The sequence below is a fragment of the Bidens hawaiensis genome, unplaced genomic scaffold (genome assembly GCF_021521415.1).
Source record: "Bidens hawaiensis isolate Kalapana, Puna unplaced genomic scaffold, B.hawaiensis_p1.1 tig00015610_1, whole genome shotgun sequence".
Taxonomy (NCBI): Eukaryota; Viridiplantae; Streptophyta; class Magnoliopsida; order Asterales; family Asteraceae; genus Bidens; species Bidens hawaiensis.
In genome coordinates, this window is record NW_027492396.1 from 463313 (window position 1) to 490476 (window position 27164).

A 27164-nucleotide genomic window follows, 5' to 3' on the forward strand; every position below is an offset into this window, starting at 1 on the left:
AAATTTTGTATGTGTTTTAATCAATCTCCATTCATACGGGGGATTATTGGAAATTTACTACTGAGTGTGAGATCAACGTGAGATTCTTTATGTGCATCTTATGAATCTCTTCTTAATTATGTCCATAATGAGAAATAAGTTACTCTTAATGTACAAAATTGAGATTTATTGTTAGACTCTTCATGAATCTGAATGTTCATGTATAAATAGAGGTTTTGTGCATTGGTTAAAGAGAAGAATAAAAGAAGAGAAAAACCACTGAGACTAATATATTGGGGACTATGTAGAGAGGAGTACTCTCTACTCGATTCTACCTTCACATTCATATTTTTTCCACAAGTTCAAACACTACAAGTTTATTCGGTGTAACCTCGAGTGCATGACCATTTCTCAGCGGTACATACTATTTCGGATGTTGTATTCTAGGAGATAGACTGACTCTTTAGTAGAGATCACCCAAAATAGGTTTTAAGGGAACTACCAAATTAAGTTAGTTTGCTCGTTCTTGCAGAAAAGGATCGTACAATAAGGCACGGATGAAGCACTCGTTGGAGATTACACAAAGGATCATACAAGAAGACGTGGATCAAGCACTCGTTGAAGACTGCATAAAAGATCATTCAAGAATACACAATTCAAGCACTTGTTAAAGAGCACACTTTGAATCAATGTATATACATATGTTGTATATCGTGTTAATTTTGTTTTGATGTGTATACGATTCATGTACTACAATTTCCCGAATGTGAGTATCTTTATTAGCTTTGCTAGTTTATTTTTTATAAAATTGTGACCCATTTCTTAAAGGATCATCACAAAAACAACTTCTACACACAATTTACCTAAAAGAGTATGCAAGAAAAGCTCCTTATAGCGTAAAATCCCAATTAAAATCAAAATTGCAAATCATAATCAAGAACCGTCAATATACACAAATCCTGAATCATATTTCTCTAATACATTCACTACAAACAAAATGTCATTTAGTGACACACATTTTTAATGACACTTAGCTTTTGTGTCATTAATTTAGGTTTTTAATGGCATATATAGTGGCACATAGTTTTAGTGCCACTAAATTATGATTTAGTGACACTTTGCGTATGCAACTAAAAATCTAGTGTCACACGTTTATAACGGCATTTAGCTTTTGTGCCACTAATTTTGGTTTTTAATGGCACTTTGCCTATGTCATCTTTGATTGTAACACATTTTTAGTGGCACTTAAGTTTGTATAACATTTAATAATATTTTTTTTCTTATATAGATCTTATATATATAAAACTATGTAATCATTTATTTATTTATTTATTTATTTTTACTTAATTTCTTTTGAAAGATAAACTTACGTCATGCGAATCCTCTATTACGCTCCATCCTTCACAATTGAAAAGTCCACTTTACAAATGAAATAAAACTAAAATGGCTGGCTTCGTCCCTCTCTCCAAAAATAAACACAAATCCTTATTCTCTCTCTAAAACCTAATCAACTGATCTGACTTCCACTTTCTAGAGAGTGTGTGTCTGTGTGTGAGATCCGCCTCCATCACCACCGCCATCGTCTTCCATGGCGACTCACCGGCGGCGCCACCACCGAACTCACACTCGTCTTATTCTGGCAATTTTCGCATCTCCAGCTCGATTATGATCATCTGCCGTTTATTTCGCTGCTCGCATCATCGCCTAATCATCCGTGTCAGCTAATACGGTGGACTCGGTAATCTCACAGTCTCGATTACATCCGCTAATACTATTGATTGTTAGTTTGTTCGAATATTGTGTTAGGTTTTTTTTATTTATTTGATTCAGTTGCAACGATTTTATACATGTATTCAGTTGCGGTTAGGTTTTTTTCTATTAATTTGAAGTTTGGATTGTTGACGAAAAATAATCGAAGACGATGTTTTACAAGCTGAATTTAATTATCCGATGGCGGATTGATGTTTTCCCCAATTTGGTGAAAATTAGGGCTCGAAATGGAAATTAGTTGGAGTACAGTGAAAGCAACAAACACGAGCACATCCAGTGCAAAGTTATTAACAAATCGATCTTGAGCCGAAAGTGATGGACTAGCTCCTGTTCTACATCTTCACAACTCTGGCGATCCTTGATTTCTTTGTCTAGGAAGGTAATAAATCGTCTTCAATATGTCGATTTCACTATTTCGTTAATTTTCTGTTCACCTAATTTTGTTTTGTAGTTGCAGTTTATCAGTTTAAGACAGAGACATAACACGTTTGACCACCGGTGAAGGACCTCTGGCCAACAACTGTTTCCCTATCTGCTTATGCTTCTTAGTCGCTGCTTCCGTGGTACTGCACTATGTTAATATCCGTTTGTTCATTTGCGTGCTTGAGTATAAATTAGACAAACATTTGGATTATTTTGCTTCTAGATTTTCATTGATATATTTTGCTATTTGTACCTCGTTTATTGCTATAAATAATCAATTTTGTTTACGAAATGTTCAATGAAACGTGCTTAACCCCCCCCCCCCCTTTCATCCCTGAAATGATGGACATAATGAGGAGGCGACTTCTTACCATGATCAGTTATGACAGCCTCCTTATTCTTCAGCAGAGAATCATCTGTCACAATGACCGGATCCTCAGCAGTATTAGGAGGTGGCGGTGGCGGACGAAGAGGTGAATCCTTCAAAACAGAAATACCCTCAGAAAGGTTATCCAGGTTCACTGAAAAGTGTTAACAAGGGTTTAGAAATTCTCCAACTCAAAATAAATAAAGAGTAGAGACAAAATTTACATACCTAGAGAAGGGTCCTCCGCATCAAGTTGTTCTAAACGGGCTTCCAAGGCGGAAGAAGTTGTTTTCTTGGATTTTTTCTTCTTTAAGACAATCTTCACAGGATTAACCTTGCGCTTACCCACCGCCTTGGAAACACCCACGTCAACAACCGGACGTTTACCCTCAGCAGCAGCGTCATCAGGTTCTGGACCCTCAACTTCCGCAGTAACATCAGCGTTATCAGGGCTTGGTGCCTGATTAGTCGTGGCTCGTTGGCGGGTAAGACCTGTAGTTGAGCCCACAGCTTTATTAGCATCAGTTGAATAAACTTCTTCGCAAATGACGACTCCTCACTAGACGAGAAGAGAACAATCACTCCGCTAGAAGTAAGAGCAGTCATAGGTTTGGGTTTCAAAATGCCCTCACCTTTCTGGATGCATTCTTTAACATACGTCTCACCTTTAGCATACATCGCCTCGGACACTTTGGGTTCCGGGCGGAAAGCTGTGGGGAACACGAAATTAGAACGGGTGCGCTCAATAAAGGACGCATCCCTTTTCTCGATTGGGCGGCGCACCATCATTCCCCCCTTGCGATCCAACAAGGTGCTAAAGGCAGAACCTTCACCTACACAAAGCAAGGAAACAAATCAGAAAATTCTTAATGACAAAACATAGATAACAGATTTGGAAACGGCCACAAGCGGCTCATCTTGGCACACACCATCGCCCTTTCGTGGATTGGGCGCATGGGAGTCAGTGTAGAAATCAGCGTTTGGTACCATGGCTGATTTTCATGGGCGGAAGCCACAACCACTGGCATAGCCTCTTTTGCCTTCCGCCTATGCATCGAGAAAGGAATAACGTCCTCTCGGATCCAGAAAAACTTAGGTTTCCAGCCATGGAGGCTACGGAGCCATTCCGTGCCTATAACCCTCTTCTCCACAGTCGCGAAGCTATACCACCCATCGCGGAAGGTCATCTTGTAAAAAACGGTAAACATGCCAACAAATGGTTCAAGGTTGCGGGTCTGGCAACAGAATTCGAAGTGTCGAATCCTTAACATCCCGAAGGGATGGATCTGGGAAAGATGAACCCTATAAGTTGTTAAGACCGATTGGACAAATTTAGTAATCGGAATCCAGAAGTTCCCCGTGGTAAAGTGGTCTATGTATACAACCATTTTCTTTGGAGGCGGGTTAGTAGCGATAGAACCACTAGAAGGAAGTTCCGGTTCCCACTCCGTCGTCAATCCATAAACATTGACAACATCATTATAGTCTTCTTCTTTAAGACAAACGGCAACCTCGTTGATAGTAGGGGTACTCTTCTTTTCTTTAGCCATCGGAATAACAGCAAGATGAAGAAATCACAGAAAAAGGGAAGAAATCTAAGAGAAGGTTGAAAAATCTTGACCGTTTGAAAGAAATCTGAAAGTGATAAAGATTACGTGGAAGTCACAAGGGTTATATTTATACCCATCGCAATTAATGCAATCCATAAAGTGACAGAGGAGAGAGAAACCGCGGACCGCTAGATAGCTGACACGTCAGGCGGGAAATTCAAGATAATGAGAACAGGCTGTCAAAGGCGTCATGAACGTCTTATCAGTTGTCCTCAATAAGTTTCTCTCTCCGCCACGTCATCATAGTCATCCAAACGTTCAAACACTTCAAAAAAATTCGAAGATTTCGGAAAAATCTTCTCAAGAGATATAAAATATCAAGAATATTTCCTAAAGATATTTTCATCAAAAGAATAGAATATTCACAAAAGACAAAAGAAACCTTCCTCATTAATTGTCCAAAAAATAATTACAAGAAGGAAAAGAAAAAATCTACAAGTTATAGAAATGGTAAATCTATCCTAAGGGTTTGAAACGGACGGGTCTTCCGGAGCCTTCATAGACGTATCTTCCGAAGAATCATCCTCAGAGTCATCCCCAAGATAGGTCTTCAAAAGTTGTAGGCCATCATCTGCGGATGCAAACTCCTGAAGCATTTGCTGAAGCGAAAACACTAGGTTGTCATGTTCTTTTACTCATGTTACTCGGGCTTGTTTGACATCAACTCCATGAAGAGGATGGTCTTTGAATGTGCGGTTACTCTGGGCATACTTCATTCCTTCATGAAAGCCCACAACACGCCCAAGTGAGGAAGAAGCAGCCATCGCGTTGGCAAAGCTGTCATTCAACTCCTTACCTCCTTTGATATGGCGGACAACCTATTAAGACGAAAACATAAGTTCCCAACATCAAAAAGTGAAAGTCAAATAACAAGTAATAAAGATTAACTTACAGCATCAACGCCTCGAGTAAGGAACCATTGGCGGTCCTGTTTCGCACGTTCCGCTCGCGCTTGGAACTCCTTAGCTTCCGCAGTAGCTTCTTCATGGGCTTGAAGGAGAGAATCATAAGCAGTCTGAATTTCAGCAGCACTCTGATCCTTAAGTTTGGCTTGCTCCTTCTGCAACTTTAGCTCTGCTTCAAGATCATGAATCCGTGCGCCTTGAAGGGCCACTTGGTTTTCTAATGAAGAGTTAACTTCTTGAGCACGAGCCAGTTCATCTCTTTCCCTCTGAGCTTTAGATCGAGCAGCCTTAAGAAGGGAATTTTTCTTTTCACAAGCTTCTTTCCATCGCCGGGCAGCCTCAACATTGCGATCCTGCTCGTTTTTCAAGGCGATTTCCGCATCAAATTGTTTCCATTTGGCGGTTTGGGCAGCAACGCGATGCTCCTCAGCCTCCTTCCTGGCAATCTCAGCCGCCCGACGAGCTTCCCCCACCTTCCCGCCTAGAGTACGCCACTCACTTAAGACCTCCTGGCTACCGGTTAAAGCATTAGCCAGATGATAAGCAACATTTGTATGAAGGTCGTGGCGGGAAAGATCACGCTGATATGCCATCTCAGTAGGGGGTGCGCAATGTTCAACAAATTCCATACAAGTTATCGGTTGGGAAAACTGAGAACCATTGGTAATGCCTCATGGAGGGACAAACAACTCGTGTTTGTCACCCAAGCCCGTATCACTGTAATAACGGGAACCTAAGGGTTTAAGGCGAGCCGGGGTGGAAGAAGACTATTGAGGAGGAGGTTGACGTGGAAGCTCGTCAGTCTGAATATGCTCTTCCTCAGCAGTAGGATTGTCTTGCTGATCGTCAGTACCACCTCCAGCCTAAAAAGGATAGTCAAAACGAGTATTAGATTCAGAATGGACATTAGCTCCTTCCGTTGAAGTATCAATCGGAGGAGTCGGCATTCCCTCATCTACAGTAACCTGGGGAAAGTTAGTTGATCCTCCATATCAGCAACATCAGGCGGAGTAGATGGTTTACCCTCCGCCTCTCCCCTTGTCAAAAGGGATGATGGTTTTTCAGTATGAGGAGCGGGTGTTGATAACTTCTCAGATACATCCTCACTAAAGATCAACGGATCTGCACAAAAAGTTATGCTTATCCAAACATCCATAAAAAAGGATACAGTATTTAAAAGTTGACATGTACCTCAACAGTATCAAGGCGGTCAGCAAGGCTATACTGCGGTTGCTTGGGACGGTGAATTTTCCGTTTTTTCTTTGATGGTCCTGCCTCAGTATCTGCAGCCTTTACACCTGTTTGCCCTGCCTGAGAGGCTAAGAAAGCCCTCTTTTTCTCCAATTCTGCCAATAAAGATGAGACAGAGGAAAATTCAGAAGCACCTCCATCAGAGTCTCCCTCTTCCTCCGAAGGAGAAAACTGAGATGCATCTCCGTCATCATCACTTGATGATAAGATGGCAATCGTTCCGCATGAAGTAATGGCAGTAAGGGGAGAAGGGTTTAGAACATACGCACCTGTCTCAAAGGTGGCATTTGAAATTACAGGTTCAGCCCGAACCTTCTTCGGGAACAGAAAATGGGACTTGGTCTTGTCAAGTATAGGTTGGTCCCCCGTCTCGCGGATACTCTTGCGGACACAGCCCCTGTTTTCAAAAAGGGCATTGAACATAGAGCTTCGGCCTGTAAAAGATAAAATCGGATCATCAAAACATTCAAAAAAGAGAGGTGATAAACACAAGGCAACGTACGCTCATTCAGATCTACAAAAATGGGCTCCATAAACTCCGTTGGCCACAACCGACTCATGCCTGCCCACACTAAAGTTTCTTCCGGCAACGCACGCATGGGTGAGGGCTCCATGGTAAGAACGCGATACCACTCTTGACCCTCATGAGCAACTGTGATAACCTCCAGAAGGGGCGGAATTCACAGGGCGACGAACGATTGATAGAGGCACAACATCCTCAGATACCCAAAAGAATTTGTTGCGCCAATCAATGGATAACTTTTCAACCTCAAACCCAAGCCTCCGGTCGGAAAATCCTTGACACGTATACCAACCGTTCCGGTTGGCAAGACGGTAAAAAACCGGAAATCGATCAACATGAGGCACCATGTCTCGTGCTATACATACAAATTCATAATGACGGATTCGCATCATAGCACGCGAATGCAGTTGGGATAAATGAATCCCATAGGCGGTTAAAAACCTCTCAAAAAATTTCGTTATGGGTAAACGGAAATTCCCATGAACGAAATAGTCAGAGTACACAACCATTTTCCCAGGCGGTGGTGGAAACCTGGCTATGGAACCAGGGGCTGGGAATTCCGGTCCCCACTCCGGTGGAATGCCATACGTCTCTAGCAACTTCTCATATTCATAGTAGTCCCATGAAACTTCTATCTCGTCAACCTCAGTTTGAATATTCGACATTATAGAAAGATTTAAAGAAAGAATATAAGAAAGATCGGTACTTTGTCAGAAAGAAAGCAAGAAGATAATCAGACGAAAAAAGCGATAAAACTTCAAAAAGGAGCCTCTCCTTATTTATACTCATCGCAATTAATGCGATGAGATATGAACAGTAAAGAGAGAAAAATACCACCCAACCAATGACTGACACGTCACGCGGGAAATTCGAAAAAGAGAAAAAGTTGTACAGTCGGGTACAGTGACAGCCGTAAAAAACGTTACATCATCTGTTCACGCGCCTGCGAGTGCTCAACTTGTCCTTTTTCGTGCCTATCATACAACAGAAGATATTTTCTACCTAACTTCCGAATAACAAAAATCCCCAACACACATTAAGTCCAGAATTTCACCCGCATAAAGACTTCACACGGAAGAAACACTGGACTGGGGGGACTTGTAGAGGTAGGGTACCAAAAAGACCCAAATACCCTTAAGTACCACCCGCGGGTCACAGAGAATGCTCTTATAAGCCACCCACGGGACAAACGGATCACCCGCATATCAAGATAGAGGAGGAACGTCCTCATAATACGCGCGGAAGCATCTGGGCGTCCTCAAAAATTGTCCGCGGGACAAGACATATGTCCGCATAAATAACTGGAGGACAGTGCCAGTAGGACAGCTGTCACCATTCAAATACTTTCTAGAAGAAGGCTCATGATTCTTACTTGGGGAATACGTGACATACTAACCAATGAACAAAGGACACCGGGCCAGGTTGTTATAACCGTGCACATGGCCAAGGTGTGATCCGCCCTATCAATTGGCGACACGTGTCCAGGTTGTTATGCTCCTGCACATGGGACGTATAGCCCAACCTATCACAAGAAGACACGTGTCCAGGCGGTTATCAAAGATCTTCTAGAAGAGGAGAGCTGCCCCAATCGTCTTCCATCATCTTTCGGCTATAAATACCTTGTCAAACGGTATGAGGTACTCATTCACTCACCTATATTCAGACTACACTTAGTCTCTGTACTTCAGTACTTTCTTCATTACGAACGTTACTGATTCTCACGCCGGAGGGTGGTTACAGGAAGACCCCCCCCCCTCTCTTGTCCTTCTTGTAACGAGACTCACGGTGTTTGTTTTGCAGGTTCCGGTCACTGGACTTTAGGGAGCTTTACTCATATCGTGGTAGTAGTTATTGTATTGTACCCTGTGGACTCACTGGATCCAGGACCCATACCCGGGGAGTGGATCCGTGTTTCTTCAAATATGAATCACTTGAGGTTTTATGCATTCATGCTTTCGAGTGTCGTAAGCCCAAGAAGGTTATAGAGAGGTTTCAGAGAAGCTTGTGAAGTATTGTGATGGGCATCCATTAGCTCTTGAGGTTTTGGGAAAGTTATTGCATAAGCGAGATGTGGCTTATTTGGAAGAGTGTTTAAAAGGGTTAAAAAAGAACCTCATTCAAGCATAAAAAAGGTTTTTCAGATAAGCTTTGACTCTTTGTCATCCAATGAAATGGAATTGTTTAAACACATTGCTTGTTTCTTTGTTGGAAAAGATAGAGACCTTACTCAAAAAATATTAAAAGCGTGTGATCTAGAGACAAGATCTGGAATCACAAATCTCATTGATAAATGCCTTCTTAGTTGTGATGGGAATAACAAGTATTTGATGATGCATTCGCTGATTCAAGATATGGGAAGAGATCTAGTGCGTCAAGAGTCTCTTAAGAAGCCATGGAAGCGTAGTCGATTATGGTGTCACGAGGAGTCATTTAAAGTGTTGAAACAAGAAAAGGTAAGATGTCATGTATATTTTAGTAGTTGTGTAAAGTATTCTTATGTGAAGTATATACCCTTTATAAATTTGTTTGCATTCCATTTCTTTGTAGGGTAAGGAAAATCTTCTAGGCCTTTCCCTTGTCGTGAGATTGCTTGACAAAAAGAAGAAGTTACATGGATCATTTGAGGTGAAAACAAAGTCATTGAGTAAGATGGCTAATCTTATGCTACTACAACTCAATTACGTGCAAATGAATGGATCTTATGAGGACTTTCCAGAAGAACTAAGATGGTTGTGTATGCACGGGTTCTCTTTAAAGTCTATACCTTTAGACTTGCCAATGGAGAATCTCGTTGCTCTTGACATGTCTTATAGCAATATTGAATCTTTTGACATGTCAAAAGACAAACGATTGCTTGGTTCATTAAAGATTCTTGATTTGAGCTTTAGTATACATCTTCATAGTGTTGGTGGTTTTTTGGAAATCCCTGCACTTGAGAGGTTGATACTTCGAAAGTGCATAAACTTGATTGAGGTGTGTGAATCAATTGAGCGATGTGTTGAACTTGTCCACGTTGATTTGAGTTACTGCTACAAGCTTAAAAAGGTTCCAATATTCATAGCCAAGTTAAAGAAAGTTAAAACTTTGTTGCTAGATGGTTGCGGTTCCCGTGAATCACAAATCAAGACTATACCAAGTGATTTGAAGCTCTTTTCATTTTCTCTACCGAGCTCATTGAGAATTTTGTCACTTGCAAATAACAATTTGTCTAACGAATCGTTTCCCAAGGACTTAAGTTGCCTGTCCATGTTACAGGAATTACGTTTGGATAATAATCCAATTGTTTCAATGCCTGATTGCGTGAGAAGCCTTCCTAGGCTTGAGATACTTTGTATGAATTACTGTGGAATGGTTATATCAATTGAGCATCCTCCACCGATGCTAAGAGAACTATCAATCGACAAGTTTTATAGAAAGACTTCGCTAAGGAAAATAAAATTTGATCCAGAAATGTTCCCACTCAGATTAAGAGGAGCTTGGGGAGTATTACCACCTTCTTCATTTGAAATTGATGGCATGGTGAAAATTCAAGATATGGCATGTGTTGAGGAAAAGGTACTACATAGTTTGGCCTGGTCAGATTTAGAGTTTATTAGAGAAAGGCGTATGAGAACTCGCACTGGAGGACCATCAGTTGAATGTCAAACCCAGGTTTCTTCTAATTACTTGTCTATGGTTGTGTGAACACATCGCGTACACATATATATAACGTGATTAATCTTGTTTTCAATTGGCAGATGTATTATGAATTTGGAATATTTAGCACATTTTATTTGGGGAATGAGATGCCGAATTGGATTGAATATAGAACTGAGGGTCCGTCTATGTCATTTACCATCCCATCATCTACTAACAAGCTACGCGGATTAAATTTTTGTTGTGTGGGGACATCTCATTTATGTGCAGATGAATATGTTAAGATGCCATGGATCGAAATTAGTAATAATACAGAAAACTACACATGGATTTATGATCATTGTATTGGCGAAGTGAAGTAAGGTGGAGATTGTTTAGTTTTGTTAAGCCATTGGATGTTTGGGCCGAATGAGATGAAAGGCGGTGACTTCATTACTATTACTGTAACGCATGTTCCGCATTTAGGTACTAATAAGCCAGTTACAAAGGAATGCGGAATTAGTGTTGTGTATGATGAAGATGAAAAGATTGAGGAGGAAGAAGAAGACGTGTTGGGTTATTACAAGTCATGGAATCACATCATTGGTGGAGATCTCTCCGCTTTTCATCTCCGCTTTTCAATTAAAATCAGGAGAATACCTCTTACATCGCTCTGGATTTTTGGCTAATGACGGTATAAGTCGTGCTTTCATTAAAAACAGTCTCCTTTTTAAAGGTAGATGCAGTTTCTGTTAGTAATTTACACCCACAGTCAGTTGTAATATGCCACAACTACTTCATCCCCAAGTGGATGTGAATAATAATTTTAATCAATTATTGTGTAACCTTTTGTCTTTTATTTTTCTTTTCACTAGATGCTGAAGTGAACTTTAGAGCATTCTCACCAAACAAGTCTGAAATAGCTCGTCAGGTACATTTAACACCAAAGTCCTTCTCTCATCACATGATTAAAAGCACGGAATTCGTGTTCATTAGAACTTTTCAAAAGTTAACCAAATGAACACAAATGTTATGTCTCGATTGTTTGTTTATGTTCGTAAACATTTGGTTCTATATAATTATATTCGTAAAAGTACAATTAAGTTCAGTCGTTTCTACTTGGTTATGTTTGCTAAAGTTGAAATATGATATAGATTAAAATAAAATATATAAACCATTGTATGTTTAATTGTTTATAAGCTTGATCTAAACAGTCTATGTGATTGGATCAAACACACACTTTTAGGGTCTTAGTTTAAAAGGTTGTATATTTAAATCATATGGTTTTCACTTTGTAAGAGGTTTGTATTTTGAACACTGACTTTTGTAAAAGTTTGACATAAGTTCTATAAAATGACTATGTTAGCTTTCTATAAGCATATGAGACTAAGGTGTGTTAATTTTTTATTTTTTTTAATCTGTTGTTAATCTCTGTAGGCTAAACGGAGGAAGCTAGATTCATGAACGTTTGAGTGGCACGCCTTTGAAGAAACTTGATAGCAACTTGACACAATCCATTCAAGCTATCGCTTTTTATTATAGAAAAGACTGATATGGCTTGCCAATTTAAATGAAAATGTAACCATTCAAGCCAAAATAATTTCAACTGCATAATGTAGTTAATGGTAAAATTACATTATATATGTAATTGTAAGTATCTATATATAGGAGTTGGTTGATACTGCAATGGAATTTGCTACACAAGAATAGCCAAATACAACATTACAACCCCATATTCTAGTGGGTGTGCCGGGGAGGTCGTGAATGGGTCAAAATTGTTGGAATTGAAACGGCTCATATTTTTAGTATGGGTCGGTGTGACGCCACACTTTTTCCTTCCATTTTTGAAAAACCTTTCAAAACAATTAAGGCGTTAATTACATTACAATATCACGATAATGATCGGAGTAAAATGATTTAGGAGATTGTAGGCTTTAAATTTAGATTTCTAAAAACTTTCAACCGCTTTCGACCCATTTGATTTAAACACAGCCTAATTTGATCTGTTCATAACTAAACAGGACAAAAATTGCCACCTCTACCATTTTCTTATGTAAAGACTAAAGTGTAAACCACTGGGGTCTGCAGTCGTGCAAAAATGCTTTATTATTCTTATCCTATTATTACAAATCTGAGCAAATGCACCCAATCCGACCTGATCCGACACGACACATCGACACAACCAATGCCAAAGAGTTACCCTTTTGACCCATTACACCTACCCGTCCATTCGACCATATATACCATATTGCTCGAATTCGGAGTTAGTAGGTCTTACTACTCGTTAAATCAGTACACAGGCTCATCATTAGATGTCCATTTTTTTTTATGAAATCTTTACTTTTATGAAATATATTGTAACCCGGATAGACCCATTGTTAAGTAAATGAGTTGAAATTGCCACAACAGACAGTCTAACTGCAATCAAACAAATTAACATCCAACTTTTGTCAGTAAATGGACAAAATCACCTATTGAGTTAGTGTCATTAATTCTTATTGTATATATATATTGTAGCATGACCTTCCTAGTAGACAAAGCTAGTTAATCCATAAATGAGAGATTAGTTAATTCATATCTAATTTTGTTAGGTATTCCCCCTGATTTAGTTCTGTAATGTACTGTTTATGAAATAGAAGTACTATAAGGTCTACCATCGGATAAAAACTATATGGGATCGTTAAAAATTAATTGCATCGTAATTAAAAACATCATGTATGAGGCAGATGGTAATTAAAAACCCAGGGGCAATGTGGTCACAAACTGGTGGAAAAGTATATGAGAGAATAAATTTTTGAAGTATATTATCTGAAAATCCAAACTCCAAAGAATCAAAATCAGGAACACAAAAGTCAGATTAAGCGGAATCTATTATTGTACATTTGGCGTTTGATTAAAGGATGAAGCGAAATTACCATGTTACCCTTACATGCTTGGCATGTGATAATATTTAACAAAAATAACTAACATGGTTAGACCATCAGTAATGGAGAGTTATGGGGCGACTTTATGGCCAATAACGCCGGGGAACACCGCCCCCCCCGGCGTTATGGGTTTTTTTTTATTTGCAAGTTATACACAAAACGCGAAAAATGGCACCAAAATCAAAAAAGAGCCGTTAATATTACCGTTGGGGAGCCGTTGGAAGTTTAAGAAAAAAAATTATTTCCTATATATTAAACCAATTCATCCCCAATCAAAACTCATCAAATTTATAAAATATCTCTTTCAACTCTATATTTCTTCACAGAAACTTCACTATATAAATGGATCCTCCATCTATATATAAACGGATTTTCGGGCCCGACCAACAAGCCGAAGAAGACGCGGAGGAAGAGACGGTTACGAGTGCGATTGTGCTCGCGACAACTTATATGAGTTCCTTTACGAGTGCGATTAGCTCTCCACCACCCCCGGTTTCAAAAAGAGCATATATCGAACGAGATCGTACCGAAGCCAACAACCGGTTGATGGCGGATTACTTCTGCGACTCGCCGAGATACAAGAACCCGAAGACCTTTAGGCGTTGTTTTCGGATGTCTAAAAATTTATTTATGCGCATCACCAATGATTTGGAGCGTGAGCTTGATTACTTTAAGCAAAAGTCGGACTGACGTGGGACGCTAGGATTCACGGTTATTCAGAAGGTTACGTCAGCCGTACGCGTGCTCGCCTACGGAAACACGGCCGACATCAACGACGACTATTTAAAGATGGCCGATAAAACAACTCGGGACACCTTGGAGTATTTTTGTTACGGTACGTTTTGTTTTTTTAGAATAATTATATAACTTGTTTACTTTAATCAGTTATTTTATAAAAGTTGTGTAAAATATAGGAATAGTGAAACTATATGGCCCACATTATCTGAGAGAGCCCAACTGGAACAATCTACAACGCCTTTACGAGGCACATACAAGGGTCCATGGTTTCCCCGACATGATAGGGAGTGTAGATTGCATGCCTTGGGAATGGGCTAGTTGTCCAACTGCATGGCGAGATCAATTCACACGAGGTGACCAAAAGGGACCAACGGTCAGCCTTCAAGCGATTGTTTCATACGACCTTTGGATTTGGTCGGCATTCTTTGGTATTCCCGGTTCCAACAATGACATAACCGTCTTAGAGCAGTCTCCTGTGATGGAGAGTTACATATCTGGGACCGTTCCCGTCGTTTCGTTTTGGGCTAATGATAACTTCTACCATTATTTAGATTAGATTATTAAGTGCAATTCACTCTTTTATTTCCATAAACCATAAGAGCATAAACAAAAAAGGTTATAAACTTGCAACACATTATTACAACCCCGGTACAAAAACTCGAAACATAAATCAACGGATTTGAAGACAAGGACCTGTTCCGCCTTTGACGTGTGCATCGGGAACACTGGAGTAGCAATAGATTTGGTTGGACATTTCCCAGCCCCAATCCGGTCTTCTAGATATGTGCATTTTTGGCCAACGGTTAATTCGCACATAGTGCTCTCTCATCTTTCCATCTGCTAAGAAACTTGTAACAATGGAGTAACAAGACTCATGCCCGCCCCAAAACTGGTCGTTAGAATCCGCTGATAGAGTGCCATCTGGATGGAAGTAGCGGTGCATTGGCGACTCTTCCGCCCCTGTCCAATATGGGTCCAAATTACGCCAGTATTCTGGAGCCTCCTGCAATGCAATCAAAGAAAAAAAACAAGATTTTAAGTGACTTTCAACATGTTCATTGTTTATATATTTTTTATTTGACCCGTTTGAGAATTGTTACAAAGAAATAAATTATATTGCATACCTCTCCGAAGTGAAACTCCCATGCATGATCCCAAAGATCTTCCTTCCTGATCCGGTTCTGATAATAAAAAAGATAAATAAATAAAAATAAAAAAACTTACAGGTATCGGTTAACATGATTAAAAATAAGTTAAAAGAGTTACCCGTTTGCTATCGTTCATGGCCAATGAATAAGCAGACAACTGTGACAATTTCTCAGTTTGAAGAAAACGCGGCAAGTGAGCTTTTCCCTCCCACAATTCTTCGCACTATCAGCAAGAAAATACATAACTATGGGTTTGTTATGCATTATTTCTTACAAAATAGATGAGGTTTTTATAACATGATTCAAAAACAGATTATGTTATCAAAGGTTGCTTTTTAGCTACCTCATCAAACAATTATAACTCTGCAACATTCGAGTTCTTGTGGCATGTGATCAATGTTGCATCTTTACCATACAATTAAAAAAGTGAAAATCGTCGTAACAACCTGCTGATCAAGATAACTTCAATTTTAGTCATGAGTGAATGCACGTATGCTTGATAGCACCTTAATTAATGTTTAGAAAAGTAGATTAATTGTCCTAGGGGTTGGTCATCCAGTGGTAGAAACAAAGCCTCTTAATCATCCAAAGATCTTGTGTTCAAGTTTTAGGAAGAGTAATAAATTTTCTGTTAAAAAAAAGTATATTTATTTGGGAAAAAAAATTATCAACGTCTTGTAACAGCCAACGTGACACAAAAAATAAAATGGCCGACCAAAATTTAGCCTCTTGACCAACAATTGACCAATTGGCAATTAGTGAGTTCTGAAAAACGCTTTGGTCCTGGCCTTATTTGTTTACATAACTGTTTTCACTTTAATAAAATAAATAATTTATAGTAGACTTGAATTTAGTATGCGCCATTCCTGGCCTGTGCGTTAACGTGACAATAATGTTAACTTTTTAAAATATAGAGAAAAAAAAACAAATTACTACGTATAATAACAATTTTTAATTTCTTTTTTGAAAAGTTAGTTTTAGTAATTTTAAATTGTTATTTTAAGAAAAGGTTTAGTAGGTGTCATGCGTGTAAAATGGGAGGTCATGGGTTCAATACCCATAGTGTACAACATTTAAATGTTCAAAAAATATAATATTAATAATAGTTAGAAGATTTTAAATACTTATACAAAATTAAGTTTATAATAAACGTAAGTTTTGATTTCTTTTATAAAGATTAAGTTTTAAAAGTTTAAGTTATGTGGCTGGATATAATTAGTCGTGGTGCCTAAAATGGTTAGGTTCCATAAGCTCGCCTATCATGGTGATTTCTTGGTCAACTTATGCCTATTGATTTGGTGATTTTCTCTTTTCTTTAAGCCATTTATTTAAATGTTTTAACCAATGATTTGGTTAAAACGTTAATGGCGTCTTTTTTGTATTAGCCTTCTATGCCGAAACACTACTGTTTTATTAATGGGATATATGTCGGAAAGTTTTCCTTGAAAGATAAACTAATAAAAAGACTTCACATTAAAGAGATCGAAAAAAGAAAAAGTATAGTCATATCTAAATACGATACCTTTTTAGACCAAATGATATCACTCGAAGCAACTGAACGCCACCTACGAGAAACAACAAGTGCGGAAGCCAAGCTGTGTGCGTCGAGACGGCTCAATATCATTAACATAATATCGCAACCACACACGACCAACGGGTCTTGTAAACTACCTTGGAGAGTATTCCCCATCGACTTCTCATCATCTACATCCGCAACATCTTCCGACAGTGTTTTGTATAATATGGCTCATAGATGACACAAAGAAAATTTGGTCGAATAGTGATTAGGGATGAGCCACGTCGTTGTGAGAATAAATATATATGTCATGAAGTATAACTTGTAGGTTAAGGAATGAAGGTGAAGCAGGAAAGTGATGGTCAGTGTACGTAACAATATGGATATTTGATTGAAGTTATCATGGGAATAAAGAAGTTATGTACTTTGTTGTTTTCCTTAAATTGTTGTTTTGTGGAGGTGGTTTTTGGCCACCCATTTTATTCTTTTTCTATGACTAAACTACGTTATAACCCTGATATTACATGGGGCTGGGTACGGAATATTTTGAAATGACTGTCTTTTGAAATTAAGAAAATTTTATATAATTAAATACAAATTATATCTTTAACAATGATTCATTTACAATTACATACTAATTTCACTTGAGTAGAGAGATGTCTTATCTATTTCTAAACAACCATTCAAAACCTATAAACTAATTTCACTATACTCATTCAAGATCACCTAAAAGTAGTAGTTATTTACAACTCAGGTATGTTAGAACTCGTGTAGTCGTGTTACTCGTGTATCATAAGAGATGGTAATAAAATAAATACAACAAACATTATGGGTGTTTTAGTATTTATAAAAAGATTTCACATGATTAAAATAGCTTTGAATGACTTTAAAAGATTATTTATTTATTGGATAGATGTTAATAACTAAGCTGAGTTTTTGACTTGGGTTTAAACCTGTTGACTTTTATACTCATATTTCAATCCAAACCCATCAAACAACTAAAATCACTTTCAATCTCAATCTACCATTCCAAAACTCATAAAACAATAACCCCATAAGATTAAAAAAAAGTTACAAAGAAGGTGACAATGCTGATAATGCAATGACCAGAGCACAAAATTTCTTTTTACAAAGAAAGGGGGGAAGTATAAGCACCATTGAAATACATAATGTGGTGCAAATAAGTTTTACGGCTTTTGTACTTCGTGTTCTCCAATGCAGAAATTGAGTTTATTTGATTTTAACGGTTCTGTGAGGCCTGCTGAAAATTGAATTGCCTACTAATTCTTAAGCAGACGGATACCAAGAGAATTAATCCAGGTCATACATTGCCTGCAACAACAGATTGATGAATGCATGGTTTATAAAAATATACCATCAACAATAAAACATACAAATAATAGCCACTAACATATAAACCAGAAATTAGTAAAACCTTAAGTATATTCTGAAACTGCACCGTGTGACCAGGAAAAAGAGGAAGTTTTCCTTCTCTAAGATTTTGAAACATGGTCCAGAATCTGGCAATATTAAACCCCTTATTATTTCAAAAATAGTAGCTCCAAGAGAGAAGATATCAACTTTGTCTAAGTGATTGTAGTTGTCATTCAAGATTTCTTATGGCATGTATCCTGCATCACCTTAATCGATTGGTTAACTCCCATCAATAAGACCTGCACAACCAAAATCACCAAGCTTGTAAACATCGTTATTCACATATATACTTTCAGGTTTCACATCTAAGTGAACTATCTCTTTTTCATGTATAAATTGCAATGCCTTGGCGATCTATAACCAACACCATAATTGTTATAATTGACCTTAAGGACTTTATGTGATAAAACTTAACACACAAATGGTAAAAACTATAAAGCATGTTAAACTGATGCATTGCTTCCAGCAGCTTCACCCTCTGGGCATATTTTAGACGAATGGTTGATAAGTATATTGAGATCACAGAGTTTCATTTGAATATACAATTGCTCATTTTTAAACAGGGAAGTATTATATCCAACAATGTTTTAATGATATCCTGTAATTCATTTAGGATTATTTTTTTCGCTATAAAAGTAAGTTAACGAAAATCAACAACTATATAAACTGTTTTAGAATACTCACCTAATGCAGCTTAAGCTTGAACTTATATTAATGCTTTTTGCCTGTAAAATCGCCCCATATTAGCAATATAAAAAGAGAGTGTGATGTACTAACTATATGTGTTGTGAATGTCACAACCAATAATGTGGAAAAATTAAGGAGAAGCCAAAGAGAAAGGAAAGTCCCAATCAAATTGCAAGAATAACAAGTAATATAGCCACGTCATTGAATTAGTTTATTAATTTATTATGAGAAATAGCTAGTTATATAGAGAATGGTTGGTGTTTTATTCTCTTTCTCATCTTTCCTCTGTAACTTTTGTCCTCATCACCATTTCTATTAAAAGAAACAATATCAATTTCCTTTATCTTCTCATCTAATTCTTATTGCTACTATAATTTCATTTTAGTATACTCCAACTGGTGCTTTCATTCTCCATTGGTTATCATGGCCGATGGTACACGTTTCAAGGTTCTCGATGATGCCATTAAAGCCCTTCAATTGAACCACAAGGAAGCACAATCGGAGCAGCAAGCCCTAAGATCTGATGTTAATCAGATTGCTTCTTCTATGGAGGATCAAAAAAAGGTACTAAACAAAGTTCTCGTTCAACTCAGTTTATTAACACCCAAATCGAAAACTACCTTTGACGAGGAAGCCTCCGGTTCACACAATCCCAACGATTCCGGCGTCTCTATTTAGGGCGTCATAAACCAGCCCCTATTTATTTACCAAGCTTCGCCGGGTCTCACCCGGAGAGATGGGTTGCACAAGAAAATCGCTATTTTGATTTCTATACGATTGCCGATCAAGAACGAGTAACCATCGCCTCTTTCTATTTGGACGATGATGCAACAGACTGGTACAATTGGTTGACCAAACACCATCGATCCCCAGGTTGGTTTCCGTTTACTCAGGCTGTGATTCAACGTTTTAAGGCTCGTGACCTAGAGGAACCTGAGGGTATTCTGGTTAAATTGTTCCAAACGTCGACTGTGGCGGAGTATCGTCACCGTTTTGAGGAGGTGTCTAACAGGTGTATGGCATTACCCCCTGAGTTTCTCGTTCAATGTTTTGTGTCAGGCCTGAGAAATGATATTAAACAATCGGTTTTGGTCCACCAACCCACTACCATTGATGAAACGATGCGTTTAGCCCAGTTACATGAAAACCGTATCCAGTTAGAACGGGGTATGGGTCGTTTGTCCATTAACCCAAATTCTAAACCCATTTTACCTACCCCTAAACAGGTGTCATCGCAGGCGTCTATGTTTACGCCATTAGCAACACTGAACCCTAAACCACCCACCAGTTCAATCGGCTTTCGCCGACTTACTCCTACCGAACTAGCACAAAAACGAGCACAAGGGTTATGTTACAAATGTGACGAGAAATATACATCTGACCATAAATGCAAAACAACACCTCAACTGTTATTCTTCGACGAAGACACCGTGTTAGATCCACCAACGGACTCATCTTCCGATTTACAGGTCGATGCGACTATGGTTGAGACCTTACAACTAGATGAGGTGAAGACTCATTCCGCTATCTCGTATAATGCTCTATCAGGAGGGAATTCTGTGACTACTCTTCGCTTCACAGGAACGGTCATGGGCAAAACTGTCCAGGTGTTGTTAGACGGTGGAAGCACGCATTGCTTCGTGAAAACACGCATTGCGTCCTTTTTAGAGCTGCCCATTGAAACAATTACCCCTTTTTCAGTCCTTGTTGGTAGCGGTGAACGTCTCCCGTGTTCCGGCATCGTGCGACAGGTCGAATTAGTTATCCAACACTCTTCAATTCTTGTAGATTTCTATGTTTTACCATTGCAAGGATGGGATATGGTACTGGGGGTGTCTTGGTTGTCTACCCTAGGACCCGTGGTGACCGATTACGCCACTGCTTCTTTTGAATTTAATATGGGGGGTTCTCGTATCTATTGGAAAGGAGATCAACATCCTAAGGTTCAACATATTCAATTTAATGGATTATGTAAACTGGCTCAAACTGATGCCATTGCTGAGTTTTATCATCTTACCCTGCTATCACCAGAGTTACTGACTGGGATTGAATGCCCTGTTGACATCCAACCATTGTTGTCTGAGTTTGCTCAAGTTTTTCAACCGCCTACCGGGCTACCGCCAGTCAGATCACAGGATCATGATATCGAGTTATTACCAAACTCGGCTCCGGTGGCTGTTCGACCCTATCGATATCCACACTTCCAAAAACATGAAATCGACCACCTCGTACAAGAAATGCTTAATCAAGGTGTCATTCGTCCGAGTACGAGCCCGTTTTCCTCACCAGTATTACTTGTTCGTAAGAAAGATGGCACGTGGCGTTTTTGTGTGGATTATCGGGCATTAAATTCAATTACGGTTCGAGATCGTTTTCCGATTCCCACTATTGAAGAACTGTTTGATGAGCTACACGGTGCTCACTTCTTTTCAAAATTGGATTTGCTGGCCGGTTATCACCAAATACGTCTTCAAGAGGGCACAATTTCTAAAACCGCTTTTCGAACTCATGACGGTCATTACGAATTTCTTGTAATGCCTTTCGGTTTAACAAATGCACCATCAACCTTCCAAAGATTGATGAATGATATATTTCGTCCCTACCTTCGAAAGTTTGTCTTAGTTTTTTTTTATGACATACTAGTTTATAGCGCTACATGGGCAGATCACTTCCACCTTCGGATTATCTTTCAGACATTATTGGATAATCAGTTAGTTGCTAAGCTTTCAAAATGTTTGTTTGGGCAAACTGTAATTGGTTATTTAGGTCATCTAATTTCAGCAAAGGGAGTGACTGTGGACCCATCTAAAATTGCTAGTATTCAACAGTGGCCACAACCAAAGAACGTGAAAGAGGTTCGCAGCTTTCTTGGGTTAGCAGGTTATTACCGCCGGTTTATCCGCAGTTATGCTTCGATTGCAAGTCCTCTCACAGATTTGCTTCGCAAAGATGCCTTTTGTTGGACCTCTCAAACCGCTTCGGCTTTTGACAATTTGAAAGCGTTATTAAGTTCAACTCCAGTCCTTCGATTACCCGACTTCTCAAAACCATTTACCATTGAGACTGATGCTTCGGGGACTGGTGTCGGTGCGATTCTTTCTCAAGATAAGCACCCAATTGCTTTTTACAGCCACAAATTATGTCCACGCATGCAACACTCTTCAGCATATCAGCGGGAAATGTTTGCCATCACTCAAGCTTTATCTAAATGGCGACAATATCTACTCGGGAGACGGTTTCAAATTATCACAGATCAACAATCCTTAAGAAATCTGCAAGATCAGGTCATTCAAACCCCTAATCAACAAAAATGGTTGGGCAAATTTTTGGGATATGATTTTGACATCATATATACCGGGAAAACTAAACGGTGCAGCGGATGCGTTGTCCCGCGTTAATGCAGCCCAGTTTCTTGGTTTATCCCGTCAAGACTTGTCCTTACTTTCAGAATTACGCGAAGCCACTACTAATAATCCGGAGTTACAGGCTTTGTTGCACACAGTGAGATGGATCCCCTTAAATATCCAGATTACACTTGCATGATGGGTTGTTATTGTTCAAGGGTAGGCTCGTGGTACCTACTGGATCCCATCTTTGTCATCAACTCCTTCAAGAATTTCATTCGTCTATTACCGGGGGCCATTCTGGGATTACCCGTACTTTCCACCGATCGTCTTCCAATTTTCATTGGAAAAACATGCGCAAGGATGTCCACACATTCGTCAAAAATTGTCAAGTGTGCCAACAAATGAAATCATCATTTTACCACCTGACGGGTTGCTTCAACCTCTTCCAATTCCACAGTTTGTTTTTGAAAATATTGCCATGGACTTTATCACGGGACTTCCGTCTTCTCAAGGAAAAACGGTAATTATGGTGGTGGTTGATTGACTTTCAAAGTATGGTCATTTTATTGGATTGCCCTCTTCCTTTACAAGTACAACTGTGGCAGGGGCATTTATGTCTGAGATTGTTCGTTTACATGGTATTCCGCTTGATATCGTTTCGGATCGTGACCCTCGCTTTATATCAGATTTTTGGAAAGAATTACACCGTTTACAAGGAACAACACTATCGTTTGGTACCGCCTACCACCCCCAATCAGACGGGCAAACCGAATCATTGAACAAATGCCTTGAAATGTATCTTCGATGTTTTGTGGCCGACAATCCTAAAGAGTGGCTTCGTTTGCTTCCATGGGCTGAACTTTGGTACAACACCTCTTACCAAACTGCTGCTAAGATGACACCGTTCGAGGTTTTATATTGTCGGAAACCTCCAACTATTGCCCGGTATATTAGAGACGCTAGCGGGAATACTCTAGTCAATTCCCAACTACTTGAACGGGACACGGTTTTGACCTTGTTGAAGCATAATTTGACTCAGGCACAACAGATGCTGATTCGCATCGTAGGGATATCCAGTTTCAAGTGGGTGATTGGGTGTATGTCAAAATTCAACCGTATCGGCAGAATTCTATCCGTCTGAAACGTCATCATAAACTGGGTCGTCGGTACTTTGGTCCTCTTAAAGTACTTGCTCGTATTGGATCGGTCGCTTATAAATTGGCCCTTCCGATTGAAGCACAAATTCACAATGTATTTCATGTGTCCATGCTTCGTAAATGCATTGGACAGCCCCACCAACAAATAACACCACTTGATCTAGTTGATACTAATGCCACATTGGTACTTCGACCGGCTGCTATTCTGGGCCGACGTATCATTCACCGAGCTGACCAGTCCATTACTCAATACCAGGTCCAGTGGGAAGGACTATCAGCATCTGACTCCACATGGGAAGACAGGGACTCTCTTCTACAGACTTTTCCAGATTTACACCTTGAGGACAAGGTGGTTGTTGAAGATGGGGGAAATGTTGTGAATGTCACAACCAATAATGTGGAAAAATTAAGGAGAAGCCAAAGAGAAAGGAAAGTCCTAATCAAATTGCAAGAATAACAAGTAATATAGCCACGTCATTGAATTAGTTTATTAATTATATTATGAGAAATAGCTAGTTATATAGAGAATGGTTGGTGTTTTATTCTCTTTCTCATCTTTCCTCTGTAACTTTTGTCCTCATCACCATTTCTATCGAAAGAAACAATATCAATTTCCTTTATCTTCTCATCTAATTCTTATTGCTACTGTAATTTCATTTTAGTATACTCCAATATGCATACATACACCAGCATTAGGACATATAATTATTTGTTTTTGTTCCACCGTATCTGATCCATCAACGGGGTCACTAACACGTAACAACATAAATATTTAATAGTATTGACCTTCTTGCTGTTACAAGTCTTCCATGTATTGTAGTACCAGTCAATATAATTAAAATAATCAATGATAAATTGAGTGAAACTATATTTATTTAAAGATTCAAAAAAAAATAACCTCTGCTATTTTGTTGACATATGCTATGGTGTTGAAAACAGACCGAGTCAAGACATCATTATCCAAACTGCCAGGAAATTGTGATGAAACCCAAATGTTGAGTTGAAACAAATTGATCACCTTCTTTTCCAAGTAAACTGTTAGTAAAAAGTAAATAAAATTAGTTATACAAAAACATATATAACAATATGATTTACAAAACAGATTTAATCAAAACTTGACGTCCTGTTTGCGGTGCGCGCATATAGTGTACATATGTGTGAACCCTCGGGTGGGCAAAAGTGAAATTGCACTAATTTTGACGTTATTTTACTAATCTCGTGAAAATAACGTTAAAAGTGACGGAAGGTTAATCAGGCATCATGTGGTGGCGTTGATAGCCGAAAGACAAGGTACATGCACCAATTTACTGGTGTGCCGATGGTTAAGTGTTATGTGCCTTATGTCCAAGGCTTGATGTAAAACTACTTTCGAGCCGGGGTCTCACTGGAAGCAGCCTCTCTGTTTCTAGGGGTTAGAGGTAAGGCTGTCTACGTCTTACCCTCCTCAGACCCTACCATAGCTCTGCTATTGGTGGGATATACTGAGTACGATGATGATGATGATTTAATCAAAACTTGTAAAAACTCCACACCTGTTTCTAAAAGACGTTATCTCATCAACATCATCATTAATGAACAGATTACTACCTTGGAAACTGGTAATAAAAAGCAAACATAAAAGAAGGATGAAAAGGAAATGGATTATCTGTAATTGTTGTCGGATGATAACCGATGTCAGTAGGAATATCGACTTCAAAAAATTAGGGTTACTAATTGACCTCCTTCGACAATAGGTGGATACAACAATAGCGGCTATTAGTAATCTGTAGGATATAATTGAAAATCTGTGATGTAAAAGTCTAATTAACATGAAATTGTTTATCTGTAATTGATGTTGATCCTTAATTGAACATCCAGATGATTATAACAATCATGAATCGGTGAGATTGTGGAAACCAAGTCGCAAAATAGGGTATGGTTTCAGTCCATAAACGTTGAAGACGAAGAATACAGCGGTTGCCAAGAAATCAGGGTTCCACACGGTTAATAGCGGATTTATCGATCGGCAATATAATGAATCCACGTGTCTGAATCACAGAGAGTGAAAATAAAAGGGGAGGCTAATGAATAATCGACCGGTGTTACGAAAAACCTTGTTTTATTATAACAGTAGATAGAGTTAAGTGTCATTTTAGTACTTGTGGTTTGTCTAATTACGCAACTTTAGTATTGATTTTGAATTTATTGCAAATGGCTACCTTACTTTTTTAAAACTTGCACTTTTAGTACCTTTTTAACTTCGTTATTTTCTCCGTTAAGTCAAGGATACTTTGATAATTTCATTAAATTACTTTATTTTCCCTTTTCCCTTTTCTCTCCATGTCTTCTACCAGATCTTCCTCTTCACCGTCTCTCTCTATCCTCTCTTTTGCTCCGGTCATCATTTCCGGCAAGTACCATCATGTAAGGCCCCGAACCCGGTAGCCCTACTTTAGCGTCGGATTTACTCATAAACACAGTTCTGCAAATCAGAGTTTATTAAAACTTTTCGCGGAAAGTAAAACATCATTCATTTGTTACAAAACATTAAATATTTTCTTTGATACCAAAACACAAAACTTCATATTTAAAACATTTTTTCTTCTTTCTTCAGATGCCAGCCGTTCAATCCATGCCATGTGCCATCCTCATGCTAACTCTATAATCAGCTCACCTGCGTGCATACTAAAAGTTAGCTACGCTGAGTGAGTTCTAGTTAATCGAACGCCATACAATACATACACATACATACATATCCGTAGATACATATCCATACTTCACTAGTTACCGTTCTGTTCTACATACATACTTGCTACCATACATACATACATATCTACAATCACTAACCTCCGTCTACCGAGAGTACGTTCATAGTCCACCGTCTATACCTGTACTCAAGGTCGCGAACACGTACAAGGTTCGCAGTCCCTACCTATGTTCACCATTTATGGTACGTACAAGGTTCGCGGTCCTTCCCTATACCATAATACATCCACAACACGTACAAGGTTCACAGTCCTTCCCTATGTTGCAACCTAATTCATAGCACGTACGAGGTTCGCAGTCCTCCCCTATGCTACAAAATCAGCACGTATAAGGTTCACAGTCCTTTCCTATGCTGAAATACATCCACAACACGTACGAGGTTCGCAGTCCTCCCCTATGCTACAAAATCAGCACGTATAAGGTTCACAGTCCTTTCCTATGCTGAAATACATCCACAACACGTACAAGGTTCGCAGTCCTTCCCTATGTTGCAACCTAATTCATAGCACGTACGAGGTTCGCAGTCCTCCCCTATGCTACAAAATCAGCACGTATAAGCTTCACAGTCCTTTCCTATGCTTACACCTATTATCTACATCACGTATAAGGCTCGCAGTCCTTAACTACGCCATCACCTGCCAAGTCTATGTCCAACAGGAGTTAGAGGGATTTGCCACCCTGACTTACTATGTCGAACGTAGGACTCACATACCATTCGTGTACCTATATACACATACTTCACACATACAAAAATTACATTATAACATAAGAACACTCTAGGCGTTCTTTACATCATTCATTTAACAACCATACCCCTTGTCGATACGTGCAATATCCGAAGATCGTTCACGCCCCGGCAAGTATTCATTTGAAACATTCGTACATCTTCCATATATAATATTCGTACCTTCATTTATAACATGACAGTACGCGCAATATCCGAAGATCGTTAGCGTACCGACAAGCAATCATTCATACCTATCACATATATCACATATGACATACACTTATCACTTAGGATAAAT

General features: G+C 38.9%; 1 protein-coding gene and 1 long non-coding RNA gene across 2 annotated transcripts; one reads left to right on the forward strand and one right to left on the reverse strand.

Moving 5' to 3' along the window:
• Positions 1 to 8766: 8766 nt before the first annotated feature.
• Positions 8767 to 11572, forward strand: LOC143549483 (disease resistance-like protein DSC1). Its single transcript, XM_077040383.1, has 2 exons — positions 8767 to 10479; positions 10566 to 11572. The coding sequence occupies exons 1-2, from the start codon at positions 9478 to 9480 to the stop codon at positions 10824 to 10826; spliced, it is 1263 nt and encodes a 420-aa protein (XP_076896498.1). The 5' UTR covers positions 8767 to 9477; the 3' UTR covers positions 10827 to 11572.
• A 6212-nt stretch (positions 11573 to 17784) lies between these two features.
• LOC143549484 (uncharacterized) lies at positions 17785 to 25477 on the reverse strand. The gene is made up of 4 exons (XR_013138143.1): positions 24910 to 25477; positions 24293 to 24508; positions 18205 to 18442; positions 17785 to 18101 (listed from the first exon to the last, which is right to left on the reverse strand). It is a non-coding gene; the product is annotated as an uncharacterized LOC143549484 (long non-coding RNA).
• Positions 25478 to 27164: the final 1687 nt, after the last annotated feature.